The 26,740-nt window shown below is 31.5% G+C and overlaps 1 protein-coding gene across 1 annotated transcript in view; it reads left to right on the top strand.

Moving 5' to 3' along the window:
* Nucleotides 1-26,740, top strand: part of LOC141340192 (histone deacetylase 4-like) — a 50,549-nt gene that overhangs the window by 19,907 nt on the left and 3,902 nt on the right. The window contains exons 5-9 of the mRNA XM_073845118.1: nucleotides 9,512-9,640; nucleotides 9,816-9,928; nucleotides 11,531-11,647; nucleotides 11,868-12,078; nucleotides 18,446-18,639. Coding sequence (XP_073701219.1) covers nucleotides 9,512-9,640; nucleotides 9,816-9,928; nucleotides 11,531-11,647; nucleotides 11,868-12,078; nucleotides 18,446-18,639 — 764 coding nt within the window. The remainder of the gene's footprint in view (nucleotides 1-9,511; nucleotides 9,641-9,815; nucleotides 9,929-11,530; nucleotides 11,648-11,867; nucleotides 12,079-18,445; nucleotides 18,640-26,740) is intronic.

The following is a 26,740-nucleotide window of genomic DNA, read 5'->3' as shown; positions in this document are numbered from 1 at the left end:
CTATTGATTTTAGGTTTTATTTTTAAATGAATTGGACAAAATATTAGATGATTGTAATATTGGCCGGTTATCAGCCCTAAAATAAAAAGTAATTTCGGCTTTAAATATCTGTATTTGAAACTATTGATTTTAGGTTTTATTTTTTAATTAATTGGACAAAATATTAGACATTTTAATATCGGTTATTTATCGTTTTCAGCCCTAAAGTGAAAAAAAAGCATCGGCTTCAAATAGCTGCATTTGAAACTATTGATTTTAGGTTTTATTTTAGATCATCGTAATGTCGGCTGTTTATCGGCTATCAGCCCTAAAGTGAAAAGAAATATCGTTTATATTTTAAAGGCTATAATAGGTTTTATTTTTTAAATATTTTTAAAATATCTCTATTTAAAACGGTTGATTCTAGGTTTTATTTTTTAATTTCATTGGACAAATTATTAGAGAATTTTATTGGCCATTTATCGGTTATCAGTCACAAGATGAAAAAGAAATATTAAAGTAAATATCCATTTTTAATATTGCACATTATCATTTTTGGTGGCTAAATTCACTTTTAGCCTTTGAAATAGTATATTTTAAAGTTTATTTTTAATTTAATTGTAGGATATTAATATCGGCCATTTATCGGTTATCAGCCCTAAAAAATCTGCTTTTAAAAGTATTGATTTTAGGTTTTATTTATTTGTTTATTTATTTTTATTTAATTTGACAAATTATTAAACATTTGTTAATGTTGGCCATTTATCGGTTATCAGCCATAAAATGAAAAATAAATATCGGCAAATCTCAAAGTGAATATCCATTTTTCATATTGCACATTATCATTTTTTGATAACTAAATTTACTTCTAGCCTTTGCAATAGTGTATTTTAGATTTTAATTTAATTGTGGAATTTTAATATCGCCAATTTATCGGTTATCAGCCCTAAAATGAAAATAAATATCTGTTTGTTTTTTTTAACACAACAGAAGAAAGAAATTCATTAAAGGTTTGGAAAAAATAAGTAAATGATGATAGAATTAAAATTTGTAATTATTGCGTTTTATTTAAAATTTATGCTGTCATTTCTGTTTTTATGCATGAAAATATATTACTTCCTTTTAAATTTTAGAAAGACAATAGTCATGTTTAGGGGTTCTTGGCATCAGAAAGTTGACAACCTCTGTCTTAGACTACTGATGGCCTTAAAATGGCCTTGACTGCAGCTAATGAGGAGCCATGCCGCTCCCTGAACATGCTGTCCACTCAACACGGCTTCTGTTTGCCTCCTAAGAGCTCATTTCCCTTATCTGGATCTAAGTGCTTTTTTAATAGCTGTAGGGTGATGACTTCTGCTTGTCATTTCCCGTTGGCTCTGTTGACAACTTGTCCTCACTAAGACTGTGCCTGCACATTCTTATCAGCCGGATAACTCCTCCAGATTTTCTCCTCAGCAATCATCATTATTATCATGAAAATATATCTTCAAGATCATCTCGTATTTTCTGAGATTGAATACATCAGCTTGTAATGTGAGGTTGTTCTTGGTGCACTTCTTGGGATTTGACAGAGATGCTGTGCAAGAGGAAGCTGGTACTTTTTAGGGATGCCCAAAATATTGGTACATCGTAATCAGTTTATATTGGGTATATTTCTATTTACTATAGGTTACATTCTGTGCCATCTAACACTTTTTTAAAGTATTAAACACATTTTTGATAATTAATTATTTATTTACACTGTTAAATCTTTAAAAAATCTCACCTTTTTTTGATGCCTAAATTCACTTTAAGCCTTTAAAATAATATATTGAAATAATTTATTATCGGCATTTATCGGTTATCGGCCCTAAAATGAAAAGAAATATAGACTGGAAATATCTGCATTTGAAACTGTTAATTTTAGGTTTTATTAAAAAAATTAATTGGACAAAGTATCAGAAAATTTTAATATCGGCCATTTATCGGTTATCAGCCCTAAAATTAAACTAAATATTGGCTTCAAATATTCGCATTTGAAACCATTGGTTTTAGGTTTTGTTTTTAAATCAATTGGACAAAATATTACAGATTTGTAATATCGGCCATTTATCGGTTATCAACCCTAAAATGAAAAGAAATATTGGCTTCAAATATCTACATTAAAACTATTGATTTTAGGTTTTATTTTAAAAATTAATTGGACAAAATATTAGATAATTGTAATATCGTCCATTTATCAGTTATCAGCCCTAAAATAAAAAAATATATATATATAGTGCTTCAAATATCTGCATTTAAACTATTGATTTTAGGTTTTATTTTTAAATTATTTAGACAAAATATTAGAGAATTGTAATATCGGCCACTTATCGGTATTCAGCCATAAAATGAAAAGAAATATCTGCATATAAAACCTCAAATCAATGGTTATTTCTTTTCATTTTATGGCTGATAACTGATAAATGGCTGATATTAAAATTCTCTATGATTTTGTCCAATTAGTTTAAAAATGAAACCTAAAATCAATGGTTTCAACTTGAAATTAAGTTGACAAAATATTAAAGGAATTTGAATATTGCCCATTTATCGGCTATCAGCCATAAGATGAAAAGAAATATCAGCTGATGGATTTTCATATCTGTGCGTCCATAGTGCTTTTCTGAATCAACACTGAACTGATTTAAGCTGAATAGTGACATTATTAACTATACACTCTTGTTATTTTCTTGTTTATCACTGTGAAGCAGTTTGAAACAGCTTCTATAAAGTGCTATATAAATAAATATGACTTCATTTGTCTACATTGTGGTTAAACTCAAGTTAGAACCTCAGTGTTGATCTTTCACTTTGCGAAAATAGTATTTAAACCTGTCCTGCTTTGTCAGACTGCCCGGTAGGGTCACCGTCACCCTTCAAGAGTTGAGTTTGGAGACGCATGCAAGTGTGTAACATCAGCAAATATCATGGGCCACTGCAGCGGACGTGTCAGAGAGTTCTGGAACAGCGCTGGCCCAAACACACTCACACACAGTTCTGCCATCTCAACAGTTTTACAAGAGGCCTGTGAGAGTCAAGGGCCTTGAGTCCTGCCAGCGAGAGAGCTCATCCATTTCCTTTACAGCTGCCAGCCTATATTTCAAGCTAAAACTATTAAAATGCATCAAGTGGTTAAACAAAAGGGTGTATAGCTAGAGAGCTGTTGGATTTTGATTGTTTTATAGGTGAAGTATGTAATATTGACAGCTATTGGTTAAAATGCATACGACAGTCCATATTCAAAATATTAGAGAGAGTTGTTTCTCCCACATCCTCCTCTTTAAACTCAACGCTCATGCGGGTTGCCAGAGTGGTGACACAGAACAAAAACAAGTGCTATTGACAATGGAAGGTGACGATTTAGATAAATGCCAAGGCTCTTTAGGTCAGGCAGTATCTGCGATTTCTGACCCAGTTTGTTTGCTGGCTCTTGTGGGTGCAGTTCGCTGTGTTTTTTCACCATCTGGCAACCCGGGTCTTGAAATACTATTGGATAAATTTGCATTGAGCGGAATCACACAGACCAAAACAAAAACAGATGGAAAATAAATTTCGGCTTCAAATATCTGCATTTGAAACCATTGATTTTAGGTTTTATTTTTGAATTAGTTGGACAAAATATTACAGAATTGTAATCTTGGCCATTTATTGGTTATTAGCACTAAAACGAAAAGAAATATCGGCTTCAAATATCTGCATTTGAAATCGTTGATTTTATTTTTTTTTTTTTTATTAACTGGACAAAATATTAGAGAATCAGCAATAAAATGAAGAGAAATATTGGCAAATCTTAAAGTGAATATCCATTTTTTGCATTGCTCATTATAATATTTTTATGCTTAATTCACTTGTGCATTGTAAAATGATTTATTTAATATTTTCATTTAATTGAACTAAAGCCATATTTCATGCTAAAACTATGGTCAAACCAAAGGGTATATAGCTGTTGGATTTTGAATATCGTTTTATAGGTGCAGTATGTAATATTGACAGCTAGTGGTTGAAATGCATATATTGGAGAGGGTTGTTTCTCCGGCCCTCTCCTCTTCAGACTCAATTCTCACACGGGTTGCCAGATTGGTGACACGGAACAAAAACAAGCACTATTGACAATGGATTGATTTAGATGGATGCCGAGGCTCTTTAGGTCAAGTAGTATCTTTGATCTCTGACTCAGTTTGTTTGCTGGCTTTCATGGGTGCAGTGCACTGTGTTTTGCATCAACTGGCAACCCAGCTGTTAAATTTTATTTGGCAAAAATTGCAGTGGGTGGAATCACGCAGACCAAACCATAACAAGACCGAAAATAAACCTGCATTTGAAACCATTGATTTTAGGTTTTATTTTTGAATGAATTGGACAAAATATTAGAGAATTGTAATATCGGCCATTTATTGGTTATCAGCTCTAAAATTAAAAGAAATACCGGCTTCAAATATCTGCATTTGAAACCATTGATTTTAGGTTTTATTTTTTATTTAACTGGACAAAATATTAGAGAATTGTATTATCGTCCATTTATTGGTTATCGGTGATAAAATTAAGAGAAATATCGGCAATTCTCAAAGTGAATATCCATTTTTCTTATTGCTCATTATAATATTTTATGCTTAATTCACATGTGCAATTTAAAATTATTTATTTCATATTTTTCATTCAGTTGAACAAAAGCCATATCTTATGCTAAAACTATTAAAATTCATCAAGTGGTCAAATCAAAGGGTGGATTTTGAATATCGTTTTATAGGTGCAGTATGTAATATTGACAGCTAGTGGTTGAAATGCATACTGCAGTCCATATTCAAAATATTGTAGAGTGTTGTTTCTCTCATCCCCTCCTCATCAAACTCAGTGCTCATGCAGGTTGCCAGATTGGTGACACGGAACAAAAACAAGCGCTATCAACAATGGTAAAATGGAAAACTGCGATTTTAGATGGATGCCGAGGCTCTTTAGGTCAGGTAGTATCTGCAATCTCTAAACCAAGTTTGTTTGCTGAATTTCATGGGTGCCGTTCACTGTGTTTTCAACTGGCAACCCGGGTGTTTAATTGCTATTGGCTAAATTTGCAGTGGGCGGAATCACACAGACCAAAACAAAAACACACAGAAAATACATTTCGGCTTTAAATATCTGCATTTGAAACCATTGATTTTAGGTTTTGTTTTTAATTAAGTGGACAAAATATTAGAGAATTGTAATATCGTCCATTTATCGGCTATTATCGATAAAATGAAGAGAAATATCGGCAAATCTCAAAGTAAATATGCATTTGTCATATTGTTCATTATCATATTGTTATGCTTAAGTCACAGTTTAAAATTATTTATTTTATATTTTTCATTTAATTGAACAAAAGCTATATGTCATGCTTTAAATTCAATGATCATGTGGGTTGCCAGATTGGTGACACAGAACAAAAACAAGTGCTACTGACAATGGAAAACAGTGATTTAGATGGATGCTGAGGCTCTTCAGGTCAGGCAGTATCTGCAATCTCTGACCCAGTTTCGTTTGCTGGCTTTCATGGATGCAGTGCGCTGTGTTTTCCACAAACTGGCAACCCGGGTCTTGAAATACTATTGGCTAAATTGGCAGTGGGCAGAATCACATAGACTACAACAAAAACAGACATTCTGACACAGAACATGCATTTCAAAGTAGAATAACTGGCTATAGCATTGCTTTTCAGAGAAACACGTATGTGAAACATGGTATTTTTATGCTTTAGCACAGTCATAAAATTACATACAGCACTGGTAAATGTGCTAAAAAATCAAATCTAGCTTTGTGGTGATGCTTTATTGCTCATGTGCAGGAAGTTTTGTAACTGTAAAACTTTTGTTTCTACTTTTTATTAAATCCCAGAAGGTGTAAGATGGACATATAGGCTAATGTTAAATTTACTCCTGTCTTTATTGCTGTTCCTTGTTCCTCTGCCCTTGCTAATGCAGGGCATTAATGGCAGTGTGCCCAGCTTTCTTTAACATAGATGTCTGGGAATGTTCCTACCACTTACGAGAAGTGCCGTCCTCATATCTACCTAGTTTGATAAGTATAACCACAAGATTGGCTTTTCAGAATAGAGTGCTCTTGAGAGGAGAAGTGATGGAAACTTTGCTTCCTCGGGATATACCTATTAGAGCTACTGGTGTTGTAGGTTTTTACTTTGAAAAGTCATTTGAACCTGCCCGTGTCAATGTTGTGACTCATTAGAAACCATAGGAGGTAGCAAAAATGTTTTAGCCAATATTTAACACCAGAATATGTGACTAGGTTGTGACTGGAAGTAGCACCATACTTATTTTTAGTATCATTTGCTTTACACTATTGCTAGATACATTTATACACACAACTCATTACTCATACAAAATTGTGGGGAGATGTTATAATGTTAGTGTTCTCTGTGTTAGTCACTTTAATGGTGGATTTGTAATGTGATTATTCAGTCTGATGTTTAATTCTGTGCTGTGATGCAATGCAGATGTTTGAGTTGTAATGTAATTCATTGATGCTGTGATGCAATGCAGATGAATGAGTTTTTGATTTAGTATATTTCCAGTTGTTTCATTGTGAACATTTCACATTGTCCACTATTAACTTTAATCTCATTCTACAAAAAAAACGTTACATTTTTAAAATGTTTAAAACAAGATACATTTATTTCAAATGTTGTTGTTATTGTTATTGTTATTATTATTATTATTATTATTATTATTAATTTCATGATATCATGATATTATTATTTTGTATGGAATTTAATGTTGGTTATTACAAAAAATTAATGTAATTAGTAATTAATTACTAATAATTACTAATCATTATGAAAAGGGTATATTTTTATTTGTAATAATAAAAATATTTTTATTTAGTATCCTACCTTTATTTTTTAATATATTTCTACATTTCTTTATTTAAATGTGTATATAAATGTGCAAATTTTTAATATAAATATTAATATATATATTATGTGTATATATATATATATATTATTTGTATGTATTTTCATGTATTTATTTGTGTTTTTATTGTAATATATATGCATTTCTTTAATTATTTATTCATGCAATATGTGTGTGCATATATATAAATATATATTACTTAATTAATAAAAATAAAATGTATATATAATAATTACTAATAATTAAAATAATCAATTTAAATATATATAATAATTAATTATTTAATTACTTGAATTATTTGAATTATATATACATATATATATATATATATATATATATATATATATATATGTATATATAATTCAAATAATTCAAGTAATTAAATAGGTTAACCTATTTTAACTATATACAAAATAGTTTTTACTGCTTCTTAAAGACAGACGCATGACTTTTAAGAGAAAACACTCAACACTGAGTATTTGATTTGAGCACTTTGACAAGCTTATTCTTGTAAACCTCTGTAGATGCCAAAAGGTGCTTGAGGTTCCGTTCAAATGACCATTGAGTGCACTTTAAAGTGTCCAGGCCTGCAGTACTCCGAATGAACTTTGCATGCACTTCTTGCTGGGCCGTACACGTTTTGACCCGGGGTCACAGACGAAGCAAGGATCAAGCGCTAGAGCACAATTGGGGCAAGAGAGCGATTTGAGAAGCCTTTGTTGGAGTATGCGAGCGGGTGAAAATGTCAGCAGTGGCTAATGGGCAAAATGTCCGTGCCTGGATGACACTTTCAAATAGGCGTGACCCTTGCTGTGAACTTTCGTTTTGGTAATTGCTGGCCAGGCCTGTGCGCCGCCGCCTCAGTGGCAGGCCTGTACTGACACGCTACGTCACACTCCAAGAGCTTGTGTTTGCAAACTGTTTAACCGAAAGACCTCTCGACCGAGGGTATTCATTTGCAGTGTTTACACTTAGACGGACTTGATTAAACTTCTGGGCAAGTTGCTGTGCCAAGCTGGAAGTTGTTCAGATGCTGGTTTGCTCCATTGTTTTTGAATGGAATCTGGATTCACAAGCATAATGAGTGACCCCATCTTGCCCCTTTTATAAGGATTAATTAGTTGCTTGGGACGGGTCAAGCTAGTGTCAGACATCTTGGTTTTTCTTGGTTACTTAAGTTAAAAAGTCACATTTTCACTGCACACAACCTGAAATACTTTTCGTTGGGCAATCAGGATTTGTTTCAGATTAATTTTAACGTATAATGTTTTAATTGTATGTATATATGCTAGTATTTATGTATTTAATGTATGTTTCTTTTTATTATTATATATTTTTAAATATATTCTAATATATTTCTTTGTTGTTGTATTTAATACATACATACATATTGGTTTTTATTTACATACATTTGGTTTTTATTTACATACATTTCTTTATATATTTATTTTTTAATTGTATTGCTTATATTTATTTTTTATTGTTTTTGTATATTTATGTATTTGTGTTTTTTTAATTATATACATTTCTTTACACATTTCTTTATTATTTATTTATGTTCTATTTATTTAAATTATATATATATATATGTGTAATTGTTTTTATTTATTATTATTATATTGTTCAGATTTATTTTTAATTGTTTATATAAATGTATTTATTTTGTGTTTTATTTGTATTTATTTATTTGTTGTTTATATTTTTATTGTTTATGAATATATTCATGTATTTGTGTTTTTATTTACATACATTTCTTGACATATTTATTATTTACTTATTTATGTTATTGTTTATATTTATTTTTAATTGTTTATATATAAATGTATTTATTTGTGTTTTGATTTATTATTTATTTATTCTTTATATTTATTTTTAATTATGTGTGTGCGTTTGTGTATTCATATATTTAATTTTATATTATTTAATTTTTATATGTATTTTTTTACTGTTTATATACATTTTAATTGTTTATATATTAATGTGTTTATTTGTTTTTATTTATATACGTTGCTTTAGATATTTATTTATTTTTGTTTGTTATATATTTATCGTATTTTATTTATTTTATTTTTAATTGTGTGTATACATTGATGTGTTTATTTGTGTTTATATAGATAAATATATACACACACATTTCTTTAGATATTTATTTATTTTATTTAGTATTTATTTTGTGTTTTTATTTTTTTATTTGTATACATTTCTTTTATTTATTTTTTGTATGTATGCAGTTGTATGTATTTTTTTTTTATTTAACTATAATTCATAACAAGTTTTTTAATAGATTATTCTTATTAAACATTTATTATTTTACCTAGTATTTTTATGTACAATATATTTTATGCTTATTAGCTCACTATTTGTATGAGAAACACAGTTGCTGTCTATGTTCAATGTGTATTAAGTTATACTTTATTTAGGATGGTGTCTTAAAAGGCTGCTGCCCAAGTAGGAAGGTGTTTTTGGAGCAAACAATATATAAATGTAGTTGATTTGGTTTTAATGTCACACAGCTCTATTCTACACACATTAGAAAGCAGTGTTACAATATGAATTATATTTCCTGTTCCTGCTTTAAATTAATGAGCTGTCTTCTTTCTTTCTCTCATCAGCATCTGAGCCCAACTTGAAGCTGCGATCCAGGCTGAAGCAGAAAGTTACGGAGCGCAGGAGTAGCCCGCTGCTTCGGAGGAAGGATGGGCCAATCACCACTGCAAAGAAGCGCTCTCTGGACATGGCAGGTGAGAGAATTCATCTTGAACATCATTCACATTTTATGCATAGTGAAAGAAGGTAATGTCAAAAATGACTGGCAGAATCTCCTGCATGCACTGCTAGGAGGGACTGCTAGGCCGTGACTTCAACATTCGTTCATTCTTTGCTGAGACCAAATTAATGAAGTCCGTTTTCTCTCAGAATCGGCATGCAGCAGTGCTCCTGGTTCTGGTCCGAGTTCACCCAACAACAGTTCAAACAACATTACCAATGAGAACGGCATCGCTGGATCAATCTCCAACAGCTCAATGGAGGTAAAATCATGGCAGCGTGTTTGCAGTATGAGTAAAGTTATCATGGCTTCCCAAACTAGGGTTCGACAGGGGGTTTGTGAGCAGATGGAAAACAAATCAATAATTAAATGATAAAAATTTAATTTATTAAAATAAATGTTTAAAATAAATAATAATTAATTAAATAAATAAATAATAAAATAATTATTTTTTAAAGTAAATGTTAAAAATAAAAACAATCAAAACAAAATACTTATTAAAAGTGAAATATTATATTTGTTTTTCTGCATGTTATATGAAAGCAGAGAATTGTGCACATTTTATTATTGTCAATTATTTATATCTGTTAATATGTTAAATTTTTTCGGAATCCCAATTAAATCACTGAGGAATACAAGAACAATTTACTTTAAAATAAAATACATTATATTATATAAAGTTATATTATATTTTATTTTATATAACTGTTACGTTTTATTGTACATTTTTTAAAACTATTAATTAATTAAATAATTATTTTTAGATGACCCAGTGCATTAATTGCTTGAATTTAAATAATAATAAAAAAATCAATGCTTCTTTTTATTTGAATCACAAACTAAGATTATACTGTAGATTATCTTTACATTATGTCAAATTATAATATGTGAGAGTTGTAATATATTAAATTAGAATATAATAATATATTTTAATATAAAATACATTAATTCTTTAGATTAAAAAATAAAAATAAAATACATATGTATGTATTAAATAATTTTTATATAATTGATATAGATCTATATATATATATATATATATATATATATATATATATACACATTAGTCAGAGAATATTCATATTTTATTATGATATTATATATCAATCAGAAAATATTTATATTTTATGATGAATATTTTTTTTATCAAAAACCTTAATAATAAAAATCAAAAACTGTAAATTGTAATAAACTAATACAAATAAAAAATATTATATATTATAATTAAAATTAAATATATATATATATATATATAAAACCAATCACAATAATACAAATAAAAACTGTAAATTTTTGATTGAAATGATTACAAGTTGTAACGTTGCTTCGCGATTGTACGTAATCTACGGTTAGGTTAATATTAACTGCATTGATTGTGTGAGAAATTATATATTATGACTATTATTACCCATACAAATTCATCTTCAGTAATATTCCTTCATAAAAGCCCATTTTAATGCTTTTTAATTAGGCACTTTGCTTCACTGTGCCTAAGGAAACCTTTTAAGCGTGATAAAATTACTGCAACACATGACATCTCTCTCGAAGCTTGTTAGTGTTATTCCTAAATGGACCTCTAAATCTCTTCACCTCCTTGGATGCTTCAACTTTAGGATACATTTCAGCACTTACAGTTTAGCTTTATCGGAGGCCACACTTGTCGCTTGTTGCTTTGGGAAGTGTTCAGCGATTTTCCTGGCCGTTTCCATGCATGTTTTTCAGCCGCGGACAGTCTCCTTCTGTAGACGGCTCCCGCAGGGGTCCGGAGAGCGACCAGACAGAGCTGTTTGTTTTTATCGGTGGGGTTTATTTATCTGTGCATATGTTGGTGTGTGTGTGTGTTTGTGTGTGTGTGTCGTTCCAGTCATCTTTGGCGCACAGACTCGCGGGCAGAGAGGGTCCTGTTAGCCAGCTGTCTCTGTACACATCGCCCTCCCTTCCCAACATCACCCTGGGCCTGCCAGCCACCGGCCCCTCCAGCGTGAGTCCATCTTTCTTTCTCTTCGTCATAGAGAGGCCCCTGTCTGGACCGTCAGGGGGCCACATGTGGCTTTCAGCACCAGTGGCGTTGCAAAAAGAGCCTTTTGAGAGACAATAACTGACCGCGGCTCGACTGACGCAAGCGAGACATAATTTACAGGGGGAATGTCCTCTCTATTTTGCCCTGGATTCTTTTCGAATTTCGTTTTCTATTCACATAGGTGGCATCCGGCCAGCAGGACGGTGACAGAATGGCGGTGCCAGGCTTGCAGCCAGGAATACCCATAACCACTCCGTTCATGCCAGGAGCCCACCTGCCTTCGTACCTGGCCGCCTCCACCTTAGAGCGGGAGGGCGGCTCGGCACACAACACTCTCCTGCAGCATATGGTGCTTCTGGAGCAGTCGGCCGCACAGAACTCCCTGGTTGCAGGTCAGTGGCAGTCATAATAAGCAATGTTGATGTTACTAGGACTCCTTAACCTGGAGAGATGGGGCGGGCGGTGGTGTTTTTGTTGAAGTTTTATAACGGGAAGTGAGAAGAGATTGTCTATGACATACAGTATTACAATTATACTTGAATTAGATTTTATATTAAGAAATTAAATGTAAAAAAATAAATAAATAATCATGTCTTGTAACACATAAGGGGTGAGCTGTGTCACTAACGAGAACAATTTTCTTTAGAATAAAATACCAAAAATACTTCTTTATTATATTATATGATATTATTAAAATATAGAAGCATTTTTATAAGTAGTAAATATTATTTTATTTTGTAATACTATTTATTTGTATTAATAATATATTTATTTTTAATATATTTCTTTATTTCTGTATGTCTTTTCTTTATCTATTATTTATTTAAAATATTTTTATGCATTTATTTGTATTTTTTTTATTTATATACATTTCTTTATATGTATTTTTATTTATATATATTTATTTATTATTTAATTGTTTATTTTTGTTTATCTGTATCTTCAATAGTGAACAATGTTTTTAAGAAATATATTATTTTGTTTAAAATTTCAAATTTTATATTATATTATTAAAATACAAAAATTTACTATTTTTATAACTAGTGAAGTTAATTTTATTTTGTAATATTTCTTTGTATATTTCTTGATTTTATTATATTTCTTTATCTAATATTTATTTTATTATTTTATGTATTTATTTGTTTTTTATTTTTATTTATATACATTTCTTTATTTCATTGTTTATATTTATTTTTCTGTATGAATGTATATGTAACTATGTATTCATTTAAAATTTTCTATTTAAATGTATTTCATAACACATTCCATAGTGAATCTTATTTAAAATGATTGATTATTCTATTTAGAAATTATTATTTTATGTAGTATTTTTTACTGTGCCTTTTTTATTGTGAAGTTGTGAAGTTAAATCATTAATGAAAACAATTTGTATTATTATTAAATGAAATACTTACATTATATTATGTTATATTATATTATATTATTAAAATACAAAAATGCACTATTTTTAAAAACTAGTGAATTTAGTTTTATTTTGTAACTAGTAAATTTAATTTTACGTTATAGAGTTTATTATTCAAAATGTGTGTGTGTGTGTGTGTGTGTGTGTGTGTGTGTGTGTGTGTGTGTGTGTGTGTGTGTGTGTGTGTGTGTGTGTATACACACACACATTAAATTATACTATATTATATTAAAAATAGTATATTATAATGCATTATTATTTTATGAGTTTTAACTGACATTTATTCATAACACATTCCATAGTGATCAATATTAAAAAATAGATTTCTTTAAAATAAAATATCAAAAATACCTTGATTTTTATTGCATTATAATTAAATTAAGTACTTGCAAATATGCAAAAAAATGTATTATTAGTAAATTTTATTTTATTTTATAATAATAAATTTTTTTATGTTGCTTTATACAGTTTAATATAAATTTTTATGTATGTATGATCATTTTAATTTATATATTTTTTCTTATATAATATTAAATTGTTTTTATATATTATTTATACATTAAATTATACTATATTATATTAAAATACTATATAATAATGTACTGTTATGTTTTAATGTTTAATTTTATTATTATTAACATTTTTAAGATATCTTTAATCCTGGCATTTAATATTAAATTAAAACTAAATCTGCTAAAAGCATACATATAAATGCAACGTAAATATACAGTAATTACACTACATTTTAGCTGTTGTTTTAGTTTATAGGGAAATATGAAATATGCAGCTCTCCTGTCTGATTTTGCAAAATCAGTACAGAAAATTCTTCATTTTCTTTCAATAGAAGAAAATTAGGCACAGTTTACCCTGCAGCATCTGACGCACTTTACCCCGCCGCTCCCTTTTCATTTCTATAATTCACGTCTAATCTTTGCAACTGTTGTACTGCTTGGATGTATTATTCACACGGTTTGTTAATTCTCATAATACACAAATATTTCTCATATTTGTGACATAATTCCCTATTATTTGCACATTACATCTCGAAATTGCTTCAAAGGGGGGTCTCCGAACAGCCAAGTGCCCCGGGGCCTCGCAGGATCATAATGCGTCGCGCTCCGTTCCCCCCCGCGGATGTCATGCATTTATTGGCTGTAATTAGTCCGGCATAGGTTATGCAGCGCCCTTTATAAATTGGATTCAATTTCCTCCGATACGCACTAAAGAAGGCTCATTTTAATCAAATTAGTCATAGGCGGTGTTAATTAGCCTCATGATGTGCCAGGAACGGCTTCACGAGAGACGGGAGAGAGAGGCTGCCAATAAGAAGAGGTCAATACTTATCCTGAGGTTGAGAGAGAGAGAGAGACGCCTCGCTGGCGCAGTCAATTCTGACTAATGATTTGTGCCATCATAGACCATCACGGTAAAGAGGAAACCTCTTCTCTCTTCTCTCTTCTCAGCCCACTGTTGTCAGGGAGACTAGCGAATCCAGCGCACAGGAAGTGTACAGTCGTGGCCAAAAGTTTTGAGAATGACACAAATATTAGTTTTCACAAAGTTTGCTGCTAAACTGCTTTTAGATCTTTGTTTCAGTTGTTTCTGTGATGTACTGAAATATAATTACAAGCACTTTATACGTTTCAAAGGCTTTTATCGACAATTACATGACATTTATGCAAAGAGTCAGTATTTGCAGTGTTGGCCCTTCTTTTTCAGGACCTCTGCAATTCGACTGGGCATGCTCTTAATCAACTTCTGGGCCAAATCCTGACTGATAGCAACCCATTCTTTCTTAATCACTTCTTGGAGTTTGTCAGAATTAGTGGGTTTTTGTTTGTCCACCCGCCTCTTGAGGATTGACCACAAGTTCTCAATGGGATTAAGATCTGGGGAGTTTCCAGGCCATGGACCCAAAATTTCAACGTTTTGTTTCCCGAGCCACTTAGTTATCACTTTTGCCTTATGTCACGGTGGTCCATCGTGCTGGAAAATGCATTGTTCTTCACCAAACTGTTGTTGGATTGTTGGAGGGTGTTTTGGTACCATTCTTTATTCATGGCTGTGTTTTTGGGCAAAATTGTGAGTGAGCCCACTCCCTTGGATGAGAAGCAACCTCACACATGAATGGTCTCAGGATGCTTTACTGTTGGCATGACACAGGACTGATGGTAGCGCTCACCTTTTCTCCTCCAGACAAGCCTTTTTCCAGATGCCCCAAACAATCGGAAAGAGGCTTCATCGGAGAATATGACTTTGCCCCAGTTCTCAGCAGTCCATTCGCCATACTTTTTGCAGAAGATCAATCTGTCCCTGATGTTTGTTTTTTTTGGAGAGAAGTGGCTTCTTTGCTGCCCTTCTTGACACCAGGCCATCTTCCAAAAGTCTTGGCCTCACTGTGCGTTCAGATGCGCTCACACCTGCCTGCTGCCATTCCTGAGCAAGCTCTGCACTGGTGGCACTCCGATCCCGCAGCTGAATCCTCTTAAGGAGACGATCCTGCCGCTTGCTGGACTTTCTTGGACGCCCTGAAGCCTTCTTAACAAGAATTGAACCTCTCTCCTTGAAGTTCTTGATGATCCTATAAATTGTTGATTTAGGTGCAATCTTAGTAGCCACAATATCCTTGCCTGTGAAGCCATTTTTATGCAACGCAATGATGGCTGCACGCGTTTCTTTGCAGGTCACCATGGTTAACAATGGAAGAACAATGATTTCAAGCATCACCCTCCTTTTAACATGTCAAGTCTGCTATTCTAACCCAATCAGCCTGACATAATGATCTCCAGCCTTGTGATCGTCAACATTCTCACCTGAGTTAACAAGACGATTACTGAAATGATCTCAGCAGGTCCTTTAATGACAGCAATGAAATGCAGTGGAAAGTTTTTTCAGGATTAAGTTAATTTTCATGGCAAAGAAGGACTATGCAATTCATCTGATCACTCTTCATAACATTCTGGAGTATATGCAAATTGCTATTATAAAAACTTAAGCAGCAACTTTTCCAATTTCCAATATTTAAGTAATTCTCAAAACATTTGGCCACGACTGTACAAACAGGAAGTGTCAAATCCCTGGGAGGAACAGTGATGGAGAGTCTGTCTGGAGCAGAGTGGCACAATAATGCAAAATAATGTTTTCTCACTGAATACGGTAGCATTTCTTCTGGCAATCTATCATTCAGTGTAGTTGATTGTTTCAATTCATAATAGTCACATATTGGATTACTGTGTGCTCTTTATAATACTGCTCTCTGCTGGATTTTGATTGGTCAATTGTTTACTTATTTTTGTATAATTATGCTGCACAGTATAATTGATTGTTGTCCAAGACAAATTGCTACATAGCTGTGCTGTTTTCAGTGTTCATATGATCTGCATGAACAGTGACCAGCAATTAGAAGTTACATAATTTTTATATTTGTATTGTATACACGTACATTGTATATTAAAATATTTTTATATACGTTTTAATAATTTTATAGAGTTTTATTTTATATAATTATATAAAATGAATATATTATTTGTATTATATAGTTATCATTTAAATTATTTAATTGAATAATTTTATTTATATGTAAATTAATTATAGAAATTGAATTATTAGAAAGTAATGTTATATAATTCTATAACTTTAGAAAAATACAATAATTTATGTATTATTTTTATACATTTTATATTGTTATCTATATTTTATTTATTTATTGATTTATATTAATATATTATGTTTATATTTTTATATACAGTTATTATATTTTTATATATATTAACATTTTTATATATGTTTAAATTACTTTGTAGAATTTTGTTTTAATTCTATAATTTAAAAAAAATTAAACTAATGTATTTTTATACATTATATACATATTTTAGTTATTTTAAAAAATATAATTCTATGAAATATATAAAATATTTTTATATAAAATTAAGGAATAGTAGGTTTATTTTATTTATGCAGTTTATATTGATATATACTTTTTATTATTTTTACTATATTTCAACAATTTTTTAGTGTTTGACTAATTTTGTAGAATTTTATTGTATGTAATACATTATGTAATGTTATCTCTATTTTATATTGAATTAATATTTAAAAAATCTAAAATTATGTATTTGTATACATTACATACGTTCAGAATTTTATAGAATACAATTTTATATCTATATTTTATATAAAGTTAATAAATATTAATTATAAATATTAAATATTAATAAAACTATTATATATTATAATGCATTATATATTATTATCTAGATTTTAAATTAAATAATTAATTAATTAATATTTATTTTAGTACATTTATAGAATATTTAATACAATTTATATTTGATATGTATTATATAATTTTATCTGTGTTTTATATAAAATTAATGAATATTAGTTTTGTTTTAGTTTTATATATGTATTATATAGTTATGTTTATTAATATTAATTTTGTAGAATTTTATTTTATGTAATCATATAAAACTATTATATATTATAGTGCATTGTGTGATGTTATATATTTTTTAAATTTAATTATTAATATTTAAAATAATCTAAAAGTATGTCTTTTTATACATTATACATGTTTTAGTAATTTTATAGAATATGTAATGTATGAATTAATTAATGTTATCTATATTTTAAATAACATTACTGAATAATAGTTTTATTTTATATATGCAGTTTATATTTATACTTATATATGATGTTTATATCAATATATACAGGTTTTTTTTTTACTATATTTTAGCATAATTTTACACATGTTTCACAAATTTTGTAGAATTTGATTTAAAACTATTATATATTATACATCTTTATATAATGTTATTTATATTTTATAATTGTGCGTGTGCGTCAAATGAACATATGAATATTCTTTTCCTGTTTCTTTGACATTTTGCACCATATGTTATTTATATTTTATATTTCTTGTGTGTGTGCATTAAATGAACATGAATATCTTTGGCCATCTTTTGGCCACATCTTTTGTGTTTCTTTGACATTATGCACCATTAGTTACATATTTAGGACAGCATATGAACTTTAAAAATAGTTAAGCTTTTAAAAACAAATCTCAAGATCAGCGCTCTGTTCCATTCACTCACACTCTGTTGCTTTTTGAGAAGGATCTTGTCAGTTTCATGTACATTGTGCATTAGACACTTCACGAGCGATCCGTGGGCATGCCGTCTAACACCGAGGCAGAGATGCGCTTCTATCTTCAGCCGTGTGTTCAGGAAACTTAACCCCCCGAGAGCCAAAGCAGGCGAGGTGTTAATTAGTTGGGGGCTGAGTGCTAACTAGAATCTGCTGTGTAACCCAAAGCCCATGTGTTGTGTCCCCAGGCCTGGGGGGCGTGTCCCTGCAGTCCCATCCCATCCACAAGCTCCGGCAGCACCGGCCCCTCGGACGCACGCAGTCGGCCCCCCTGCCCCAGAACGCCCAGGCGCTGCAGCAGCTGGTGGTTCAACAGCAACACCAGCAGTTCCTGGAAAAACACAAGCAACAGTTCCAACAGCAGCAGCTTCACATCAGCAAGGTAAAGCACTCTGTCTGTCTTTAGCTCCCTTAATCACCATGGCAACCAGCAGGATGTGCCTTCCTTATATGGTCTGACCGGAAACACTTTGCTTGTTTGTGTGCATTAATGTGTGTGTTTGTGAGGCTGCAGTCTCGAGCAAACCCAGACTGAATCTTTGGATAGAATCACAATTAAACAGGGTTCAGCAGAAACTAATTTATCTGCTGGTTCCATTTCTCACTTTAATAGAATGTATTTATATATTTCTAAGTTTTAGAGATTAAGAAAGAAAGTTTTCTTGACCATTTTTTCCCCTTTACATTTTTTTTTTTTTTTTATTAAAAATGTTATCCATATTTTATATTGAATTATTGAATTATTGATATTTAAAAAAAAATCTAAAATATTTTTTATACATTATATAGATGTTTTATTAATTTAATAGAATATAATTAAATGAAATTATGATATAATATAATATTGTATATGTATTAATGTTATCTATATCTTATATAAAAACAATGAATATTAGTTTTATCTATGCAAAATATCTATATCTATATATGTTTATATTGATATATAGTTTTTACATTTTTACTATGTATTCAAATTTTTAATTTTGTAGAATTTTATTTGATGTAATCATTATATTATAACTATATTATAATGCATTATGTGATGTTATCTATATTTTAAATTGAATTATTAATGCAATTAAAATTTTACAACATTATTATTACTATTATTATTATTATTATTATTATTATTATTAATAATGACAATAATAATAATAATAATAATAAATCAGCATATTAAAATGATTTCTGAGGCATCATGTGACACTGAAGGCTGGAGTAATGATGCTGAAAATTCATATTTAGCATCAGGAATATACTAAATTACATATAAAATATAATCAAATAGAAAAAAATATTTTGAATTGTAATGATATTTAATAATAATAATGTTTTACTGCATTTTTTAATCAAAAAGAAGTCTGTTATTAATATATTATATAATATATTAATAATTCATTATAAAATATAAATAACATTACGTAATGAATTATAATATATCATAGTTTTACATGGTTACATAAAATAAAATTCTACAAAATGAGTTAAACGTATAAAAATCCGTATAAAACTAATTTTCATTAATTTTGTATAAAATATAGATAACATTATATAATACATGTAAAATATACATTTATTTGAATTGTATATTTTATAAAATTACTAAAACATATAATATATAAAAACAAATAATTTGAGATTTTTTTTAAACATCAATTTAAAATTTAGATAACATCACATAATGCATTATAAAAATATAAAATGGTTTAATGATTACATAAAATAAAATTCTACAAAATTTGTTAAACATGTATAAAAAATGTTAATACAGTCGATATAAACATAGATATACATATACTGCATATATAAAACTAATATTCATTAATTGTATATAAGATATATAAAACATAGTACATATAAAAATCATAATTTAATTATATTTTGCTAAATTACTTATACATCTATATAATGTATAAAAATACACTTTTTTTAATATAAATAATTCAATATAAAATATAGATAACATTGCATAATGCATTACAATATATAATTTAATTTTGTATGATCCCTCTTATTTTGGTAAAATAATTAACATTTTGCAGATTCTGCTAAGTGTATGTAAACTTTTGACCTCAACTGCACTGTATATGCCTTGTCTGTATTTTTACATACATTTTTTCATACTGTATACTTTTTGTGCTTCAGAATGACGTTTTTAATTCATCTGGGAGCTAGTTGATTTGCTTCATGAACGTTTCATTGAAGAATTGCAAATCCCAATGGAGAAAATGAATGAGAAAAATACTTGCTGTGCTCCATCACCGCCCCATTTTATTCCTCTTTGTGTTTGCTCATGGATTGTGTGGTGAGGTCTGTGGAGATTTCTAGTGTTGGGCCATTATCCTATAGGGTTTTGGTTTGTTTCTAATGCCTGTGCTCCCCCCCCCCCCCCACCCACCCACTCACCACCGCAATTGTGCATTATAGATTAGTTATGGGGTTAATCCATGCCTGCACACAAACATGTCAGGATGAGCTCACTGGGTGTGGATCACCTCAGCGCTACACTCTGGGCTTCCGGGAATACTGCCTCTGCTCAGCAGATGTCAGAGGAATTTAATGCTTCCCAAGCATTTACGCTGTTTGGATATGACTCCATTCCTGTGTTTTTAGAGTTCACGAGGGGGATAAGAGAAGACATATGTTGTGAATCAGCGCATGTGTTTTTCTGCATATCTGTGGACTTAATTTGTGATTTTTCCTACAATTTATCTAGGAAAAATCCACAAAATGGATTTAAACATGGTGAAACGTGTTCACACAAAAATGAAAATCAATTCTGTCACTTGTTCCAAACCTGTTCTTTTCTTTCTTCTGTTAAACATGAAAGAAGACCTTTTTAAGAACACATTTTTTTCTATACTATAAAAGTCAATGGCTACCTTCAGCTCTTGGGTTGCCAGTATTCTTCAAAATATCTTCTTTTGTGCTCAACAACTAATAGAAATTCTTAGAACTTTGGAAGAAGTGGTTGGTAAATAAATTATAATTTTAGAACTATCTTTTTTCCTTAGGGGTAGCGCTGAAACCCTATTGTAATTGTTAGAATGGTCACGAATCCGTGATCTCCACATAAAACTGATTGTGCAGACCAAACCGTAAGTTGTAGAGACTTGAAACTTGGAGGGATGGTAGTACTCAGGCCACCTACAACTTGACCAAAGCTCACCCCAATCGGCCTGACGGAGGCGCTACAGCGATCAAAAGTATGAAATCGCTAATAACTCTTAAACCACTACTCCAACTGTGACAAAATTGTTGGGTACATTTGTGAACTAATCCTAGGTTTTTCGTCCGATCAGAACCAAACCAGTGCAGGAAGATTCTCTGGGGGTGAATAACAATAATTAACAAAAATGCTGAACTTTCGACTCACCGTTGAAAATGTTCAAAAGAGACAGGGCCACTTTTACTAAAATGCCTATAACTCAGAACACTGACGTAAGAGCTCAATCTGAGGTCACAAGAAAAAAATTGCAGAGCTTGGGCACTTGGTGGCTTTCACAGCGCTACCCCTAATAAACTATCCCTTTTCATTAGGGGTAGCGCTGAAACCCTACTGCAATTGTTAAAATAGTCATGGATCAGCAATCTCCACATAAAACTGATCGTGCAGACCAAACCGTAAGTTGTAGAGACTTGAAACTTGGAGGGATGGTAGTACTCAGGCCACCTACAACTTGACCAAAGCTCACCCCAATCGGCCTGACGGAGGCGCTACAGCGATCAAAAGTATGAAATCGCTAATAACTCTTAAACCACTACTCCAACTGTGACAAAATTGTTGGGTACATTTGTGAACTAATCCTAGGTTTTTCGTCCGATCAGAACCAAACCAGTGCAGGAAGATTCTCTGGGGGTGAATAACAATAATTAACAAAAATGCTGAACTTTCGACTCACCGTTGAAAATGTTCAAAAGAGACAGGGCCACTTTTACTAAAATGCCTATAACTCAGAACACTGACGTAAGAGCTCAATCTGAGGTCACAAGAAAAAAATTGCAGAGCTTGGGCACTTGGTGGCTTTCACAGCGCTACCCCTAATAAACTATCCCTTTTCATTAGGGGTAGCGCTGAAACCCTACTGCAATTGTTAAAATAGTCATGGATCAGCAATCTCCACATAAAACTGATCGTGCAGACCAAACCGTAAGTTGTAGAGACTTGAAACTTGGAGGGATGGTAGTACTCAGGCCACCTACAACTTGACCAAAGCTCGCCCCAATCGGCCTGACGGAAGCGCTACAGCGATCAAAAGTATGAAATCGCTAATAACTCTTAAACCACTACTCCAACTGTGACAAAATTTTTGGGTACATTTGTGAACTAATCCTAGGTTTTTCGTCCGATCAGAACCAAACCAGTGCAGGAAGATTCTCTGGGGGTGAATAACAATAATTAACAAAAATGCTGAACTTTCGACTCACCGTTGAAAATGTTCAAAAGAGACAGGGCCACTTTTACTAAAATGCCTATAACTCAGAACACTGACGTAAGAGCTCAATCTGAGGTCACAAGAAAAAAATTGCGGAGCTTGGGCACTTGGTGGCTTTCACAGCGCTACCCCTAATAAACTATCCCTTTTCATTAGGGGAAGCGCTGAAACCCTACTGCAATTGTTAAAATAGTCACGGATCAGCAATATCCACATAAAACTGATCGTGCAGACCAAACCGTAAGTCTTAGAGACTTGAAACTTGGAGGAATGGTGGTACTCAAGCCACCTACAACATGCCCAAGTCTCGCCTCAATCAGCCTGACGGGGCCGCTACAGCGGTGAAAAGTATGAAATCGCTCAAAACTCCTAAACTGTCACTACAACCGTGGCAAAATTTCTGGGTACTTTTGCGAACTAGTCCTAGTTTTTTCGCCCGATTGGAACCGAACCAGTGCAGAAAGATTCTCAGGTAGTGAATATCAATAATTATCCAATTATGAGATATCTTGGCCAAACTCAGAACACTTATGCAAGAGCTCAATCTAAGGTCACAAGAAAAAAATAGCTTGGGCACTTAGAGGCAAAAAACATAAAAATGACTATAACTGTGCAACCATTTGTCCTATAAACATGAAAATTGGTGTGCACAGTCTTTGTCCAAAGTGCCACAAGTGTTTATAAGAACAGTTGCTTATCTCAAAATACATGGCCGCAGTTGGCCGACGAATTTAGACCACCTGTTAGACAAGGTTAACGGATGCCGATCAGAGCGAAACTCGTTGGGCCTGTTTGACTCGCCCCCAAAGGTCTGAGGGAAATTTGAAAGAAATTGGCCACTGGGGGGGGCAATGTCGCATTTTTGAAGGGGTGGTTTTTCGCACATACAAGCAAAATATTTGTATCATGCAATAAAACTCCTTATTCCAGACAGCTTTGCCTCTACAACCATCGCTGTCAATCAAACCGTTTGTTAGATGATTGAGAAGATGTATGCTTTTGCAAACTAGTCCTAGTTTTTTTGCTTAATCTGGAAAAGAAACACTCCAGTACAATTCTTTGCACTCTCTAGGACAATAATTATAAAAAAAAAAAATTTAATTCACCCTTTGGGAGGCTATAATGGGGTCATTTATTTGGGGGCCTGTCCAAATTTACTCAAAGTCCTATAAAGCCTAAAGGAAAACTTAAAACTTCATGAAACCTGGTGAGCACATCTGATTCTAAGCAAGCATGTAAAGTTTTAAGGAGATTGGACCACAGCTGGCACTATAATAGCCATAACTGTTAAAAAACAATATTTTTTATGGTAAATTACCTGGATTTGCCAAAAATGCTTTTTTTAAATACTTGATTTAGGTGGTAACAGGCTTGCTAAGTAATGTCTTTTTTCAAATGTGCTTAAATGCCTTAAAGTGCTCGAACCCCGGTAATCGCTGCTTGCAGCTATATTTAAAGTTTCTTCTGTGCAACACAAAATCTGTTTTTGACATTTTCTCAGTTCTGTTCTGTTAAAGCCAACATTTACAACCTGTTGTACTTGCATTAAGTAAAAAACTTCCCAACATTGTAGTTTTGATTCCTCATTTGTGCAATTTAAGTATGCATATATTCAAATTAACATGTCACAATTAGACATGAGAACCAGAAATATTTGGCGTCATTTGCATCATTCTATCATTAATTACTCACCATCATGTCATTCCAAACCCTGTGAGACCTTTGTTCATCTTCAGAACACAAATTAGTTCGAAGCACATATTTTTTGATGAAATCCGAGAGCTTTCTGACCCTGCATAGACAGAAACGGTACTTTTGCGTACCATTTTCTTTGCGTACAAAAAGTGTTCTCGTAGCTTCATAACATTACTGATGTCACATGGACTATTTTAACAATATCCCTACTACGTTTCTGGTCAGAAAGCTCTCGGATTTCATCAAAAATGTCTTAATTTGTGTTCCGAAGATGAATTTACAGGTCTTACAGGTTGGAACGACATGAGGGTAATTTAAGAGCTGTCTTAAATTATATGTTTGGCTTCAGAAATCCCAAAATATAGTACTCAAGACTACTTTTATGGCTTTTTTTCTTTTTGTCTGTTTCTGGAGCTTGACGGCCTTTGCTTACCAATGGACTGATATGTGGGTGGGTAAATGATGACAGAATTCAAATAACCTAATTAATATTCATGACCCAACCCCCAGCTGAAAAAGTTTGTGTGCTGAGCTACTGACGCCGACAAAGTCTAACTTTGTGAACAGCTGAAGATGTTTTAGGTCTAATTATTGAACTTTTATGACACAAAGACCCAGGTGATTGACGTTTTTGGAAAGTTTTTCAGCTTTCAGATGATCTCCGGTATCACGTTTCAGATCATACCTGTCATTTTGGCTTTGACTGATTAATTTGACGGATGTTCATGTACCTGGCATGAACATTCGACATGTTCACTAATCTGAAGGGAGAGATGAAGCTGCGGTGAGGACAAGGGGGAAAACAAAGATGAGAATATGAAAAAAAGAAAAGCTTGTTTGGAATGAGGCAATTGCAGAGCGCTCTGACGTCAATTATGTTCCCTCGGCACATTGCCAGGGGGCTGTGTTTTTCAAGTGTGTGTGTGTGTGTGTGTGTGTGAGGGCGGGGCTAGAGCTGTCATTTCCACGGTGATAGGGTTAGACACAGCTGTCACAGCATGAACTTGAGCCAAGAAGACGGTTTCTTTTTGTTCCTGTTGTTCCAAGAATATGATTTAATGCAACTGTAGCTTTGAGTCTGTATTTTTTGACACAAGATCTCTGTGTTGCAGATGTCTTCTTAAGTTTCTTTCTCGTAAAGTCCTGTTTTGTTTAAGTCATGCAACCTGTCTTACTTCCATTAAGTGATGTAATTTCTTAGTAAAACATATTTAATGTTTTAAAAAATGTGTATTAATAAATAAATGGGGTCAGTTGGCTCATGCTTTGAAATAGTTAGCTACTTTTCAAAGTACTAACAATGTCCACAATGTCAAAAACATCAGATCATGATTTTTTCATGCATTTTTATTTTATATAATAATAATAATTTAAAAAGGTATGTATTGATGTATCTTTTAATGTCATAAATTGATTTTTGTTGTAAATATGGCTGAAAAGATTGTTACACTGAATGACATTTTAGTGGGTGTCTTCTGTAAATGTGTGAAAAATGTGTGAAATTTATTTTTTGCTCAGAAAAACAAAAATTAAATTAAACAGAAAACTTTTTTTGAAAAAAAAAAAAAAACAGTAAACAATTTAAAGCAGTATTACACTTATTGTTTATATATACTGAATATAGGCTGAGTTTATTGGATCAAAAACACAGTAAAAGACACATTAAGTTTTAAAATATATATTCAAATACAAAACCGTTATTTTAATTTTTAATAACATTTCACAATTTTACTGTTTTTACTTTATTTTTGCTCCAAGATAACAGATTATATATATTAGTGCTGTCAAATGATTAATCGTGATTAATCACATCCAAAATAAAAGTTTTACATAGAATATGTGTGTGTACTGTGCATATTTATTATGTATATATAGACACACACATACAGTATATATTTTGAAAAATTTACATGTATTTACATGCGTATATTTATATTCATATGATTTATATACTTAAATATGTACATGCTATGTACATGCATGTATGTGTATTTATATATGCATAATAAATATATACAGTACACACATATATGTGACCCTGGACCACAAAACCAGTCATAAGGTTAAATTTTACAAAACTGAGATGTATATAGAATATGAAAGCTCAGTAAATAAGCTTTCTATTGATGTATGGTTTGTTAGGATAGGACAATATTTGGCCGAGATACATCTATTTGAAAATCTGGAATCTGAGGGTGCAAAAATATCAAAATCCTGAGAAAATCACCTTTAAAGTTGTCCAAATTAGGTTCTTAACAATGCATATTACTAATCAAAAATTACATTTTGATACATTTACAGTAGGAATTTTACAAAAAAATCTTCATGGAACATGATCTTTACTTAATTTCC

Source organism: Garra rufa, chromosome 8, assembly GCF_049309525.1.
Source record: "Garra rufa chromosome 8, GarRuf1.0, whole genome shotgun sequence".
Taxonomy (NCBI): domain Eukaryota; kingdom Metazoa; phylum Chordata; class Actinopteri; order Cypriniformes; family Cyprinidae; genus Garra; species Garra rufa.
The sequence above is the reverse complement of the archived record's forward strand: the minus strand, read 5'-3'. Positions and strand labels throughout refer to the sequence as shown.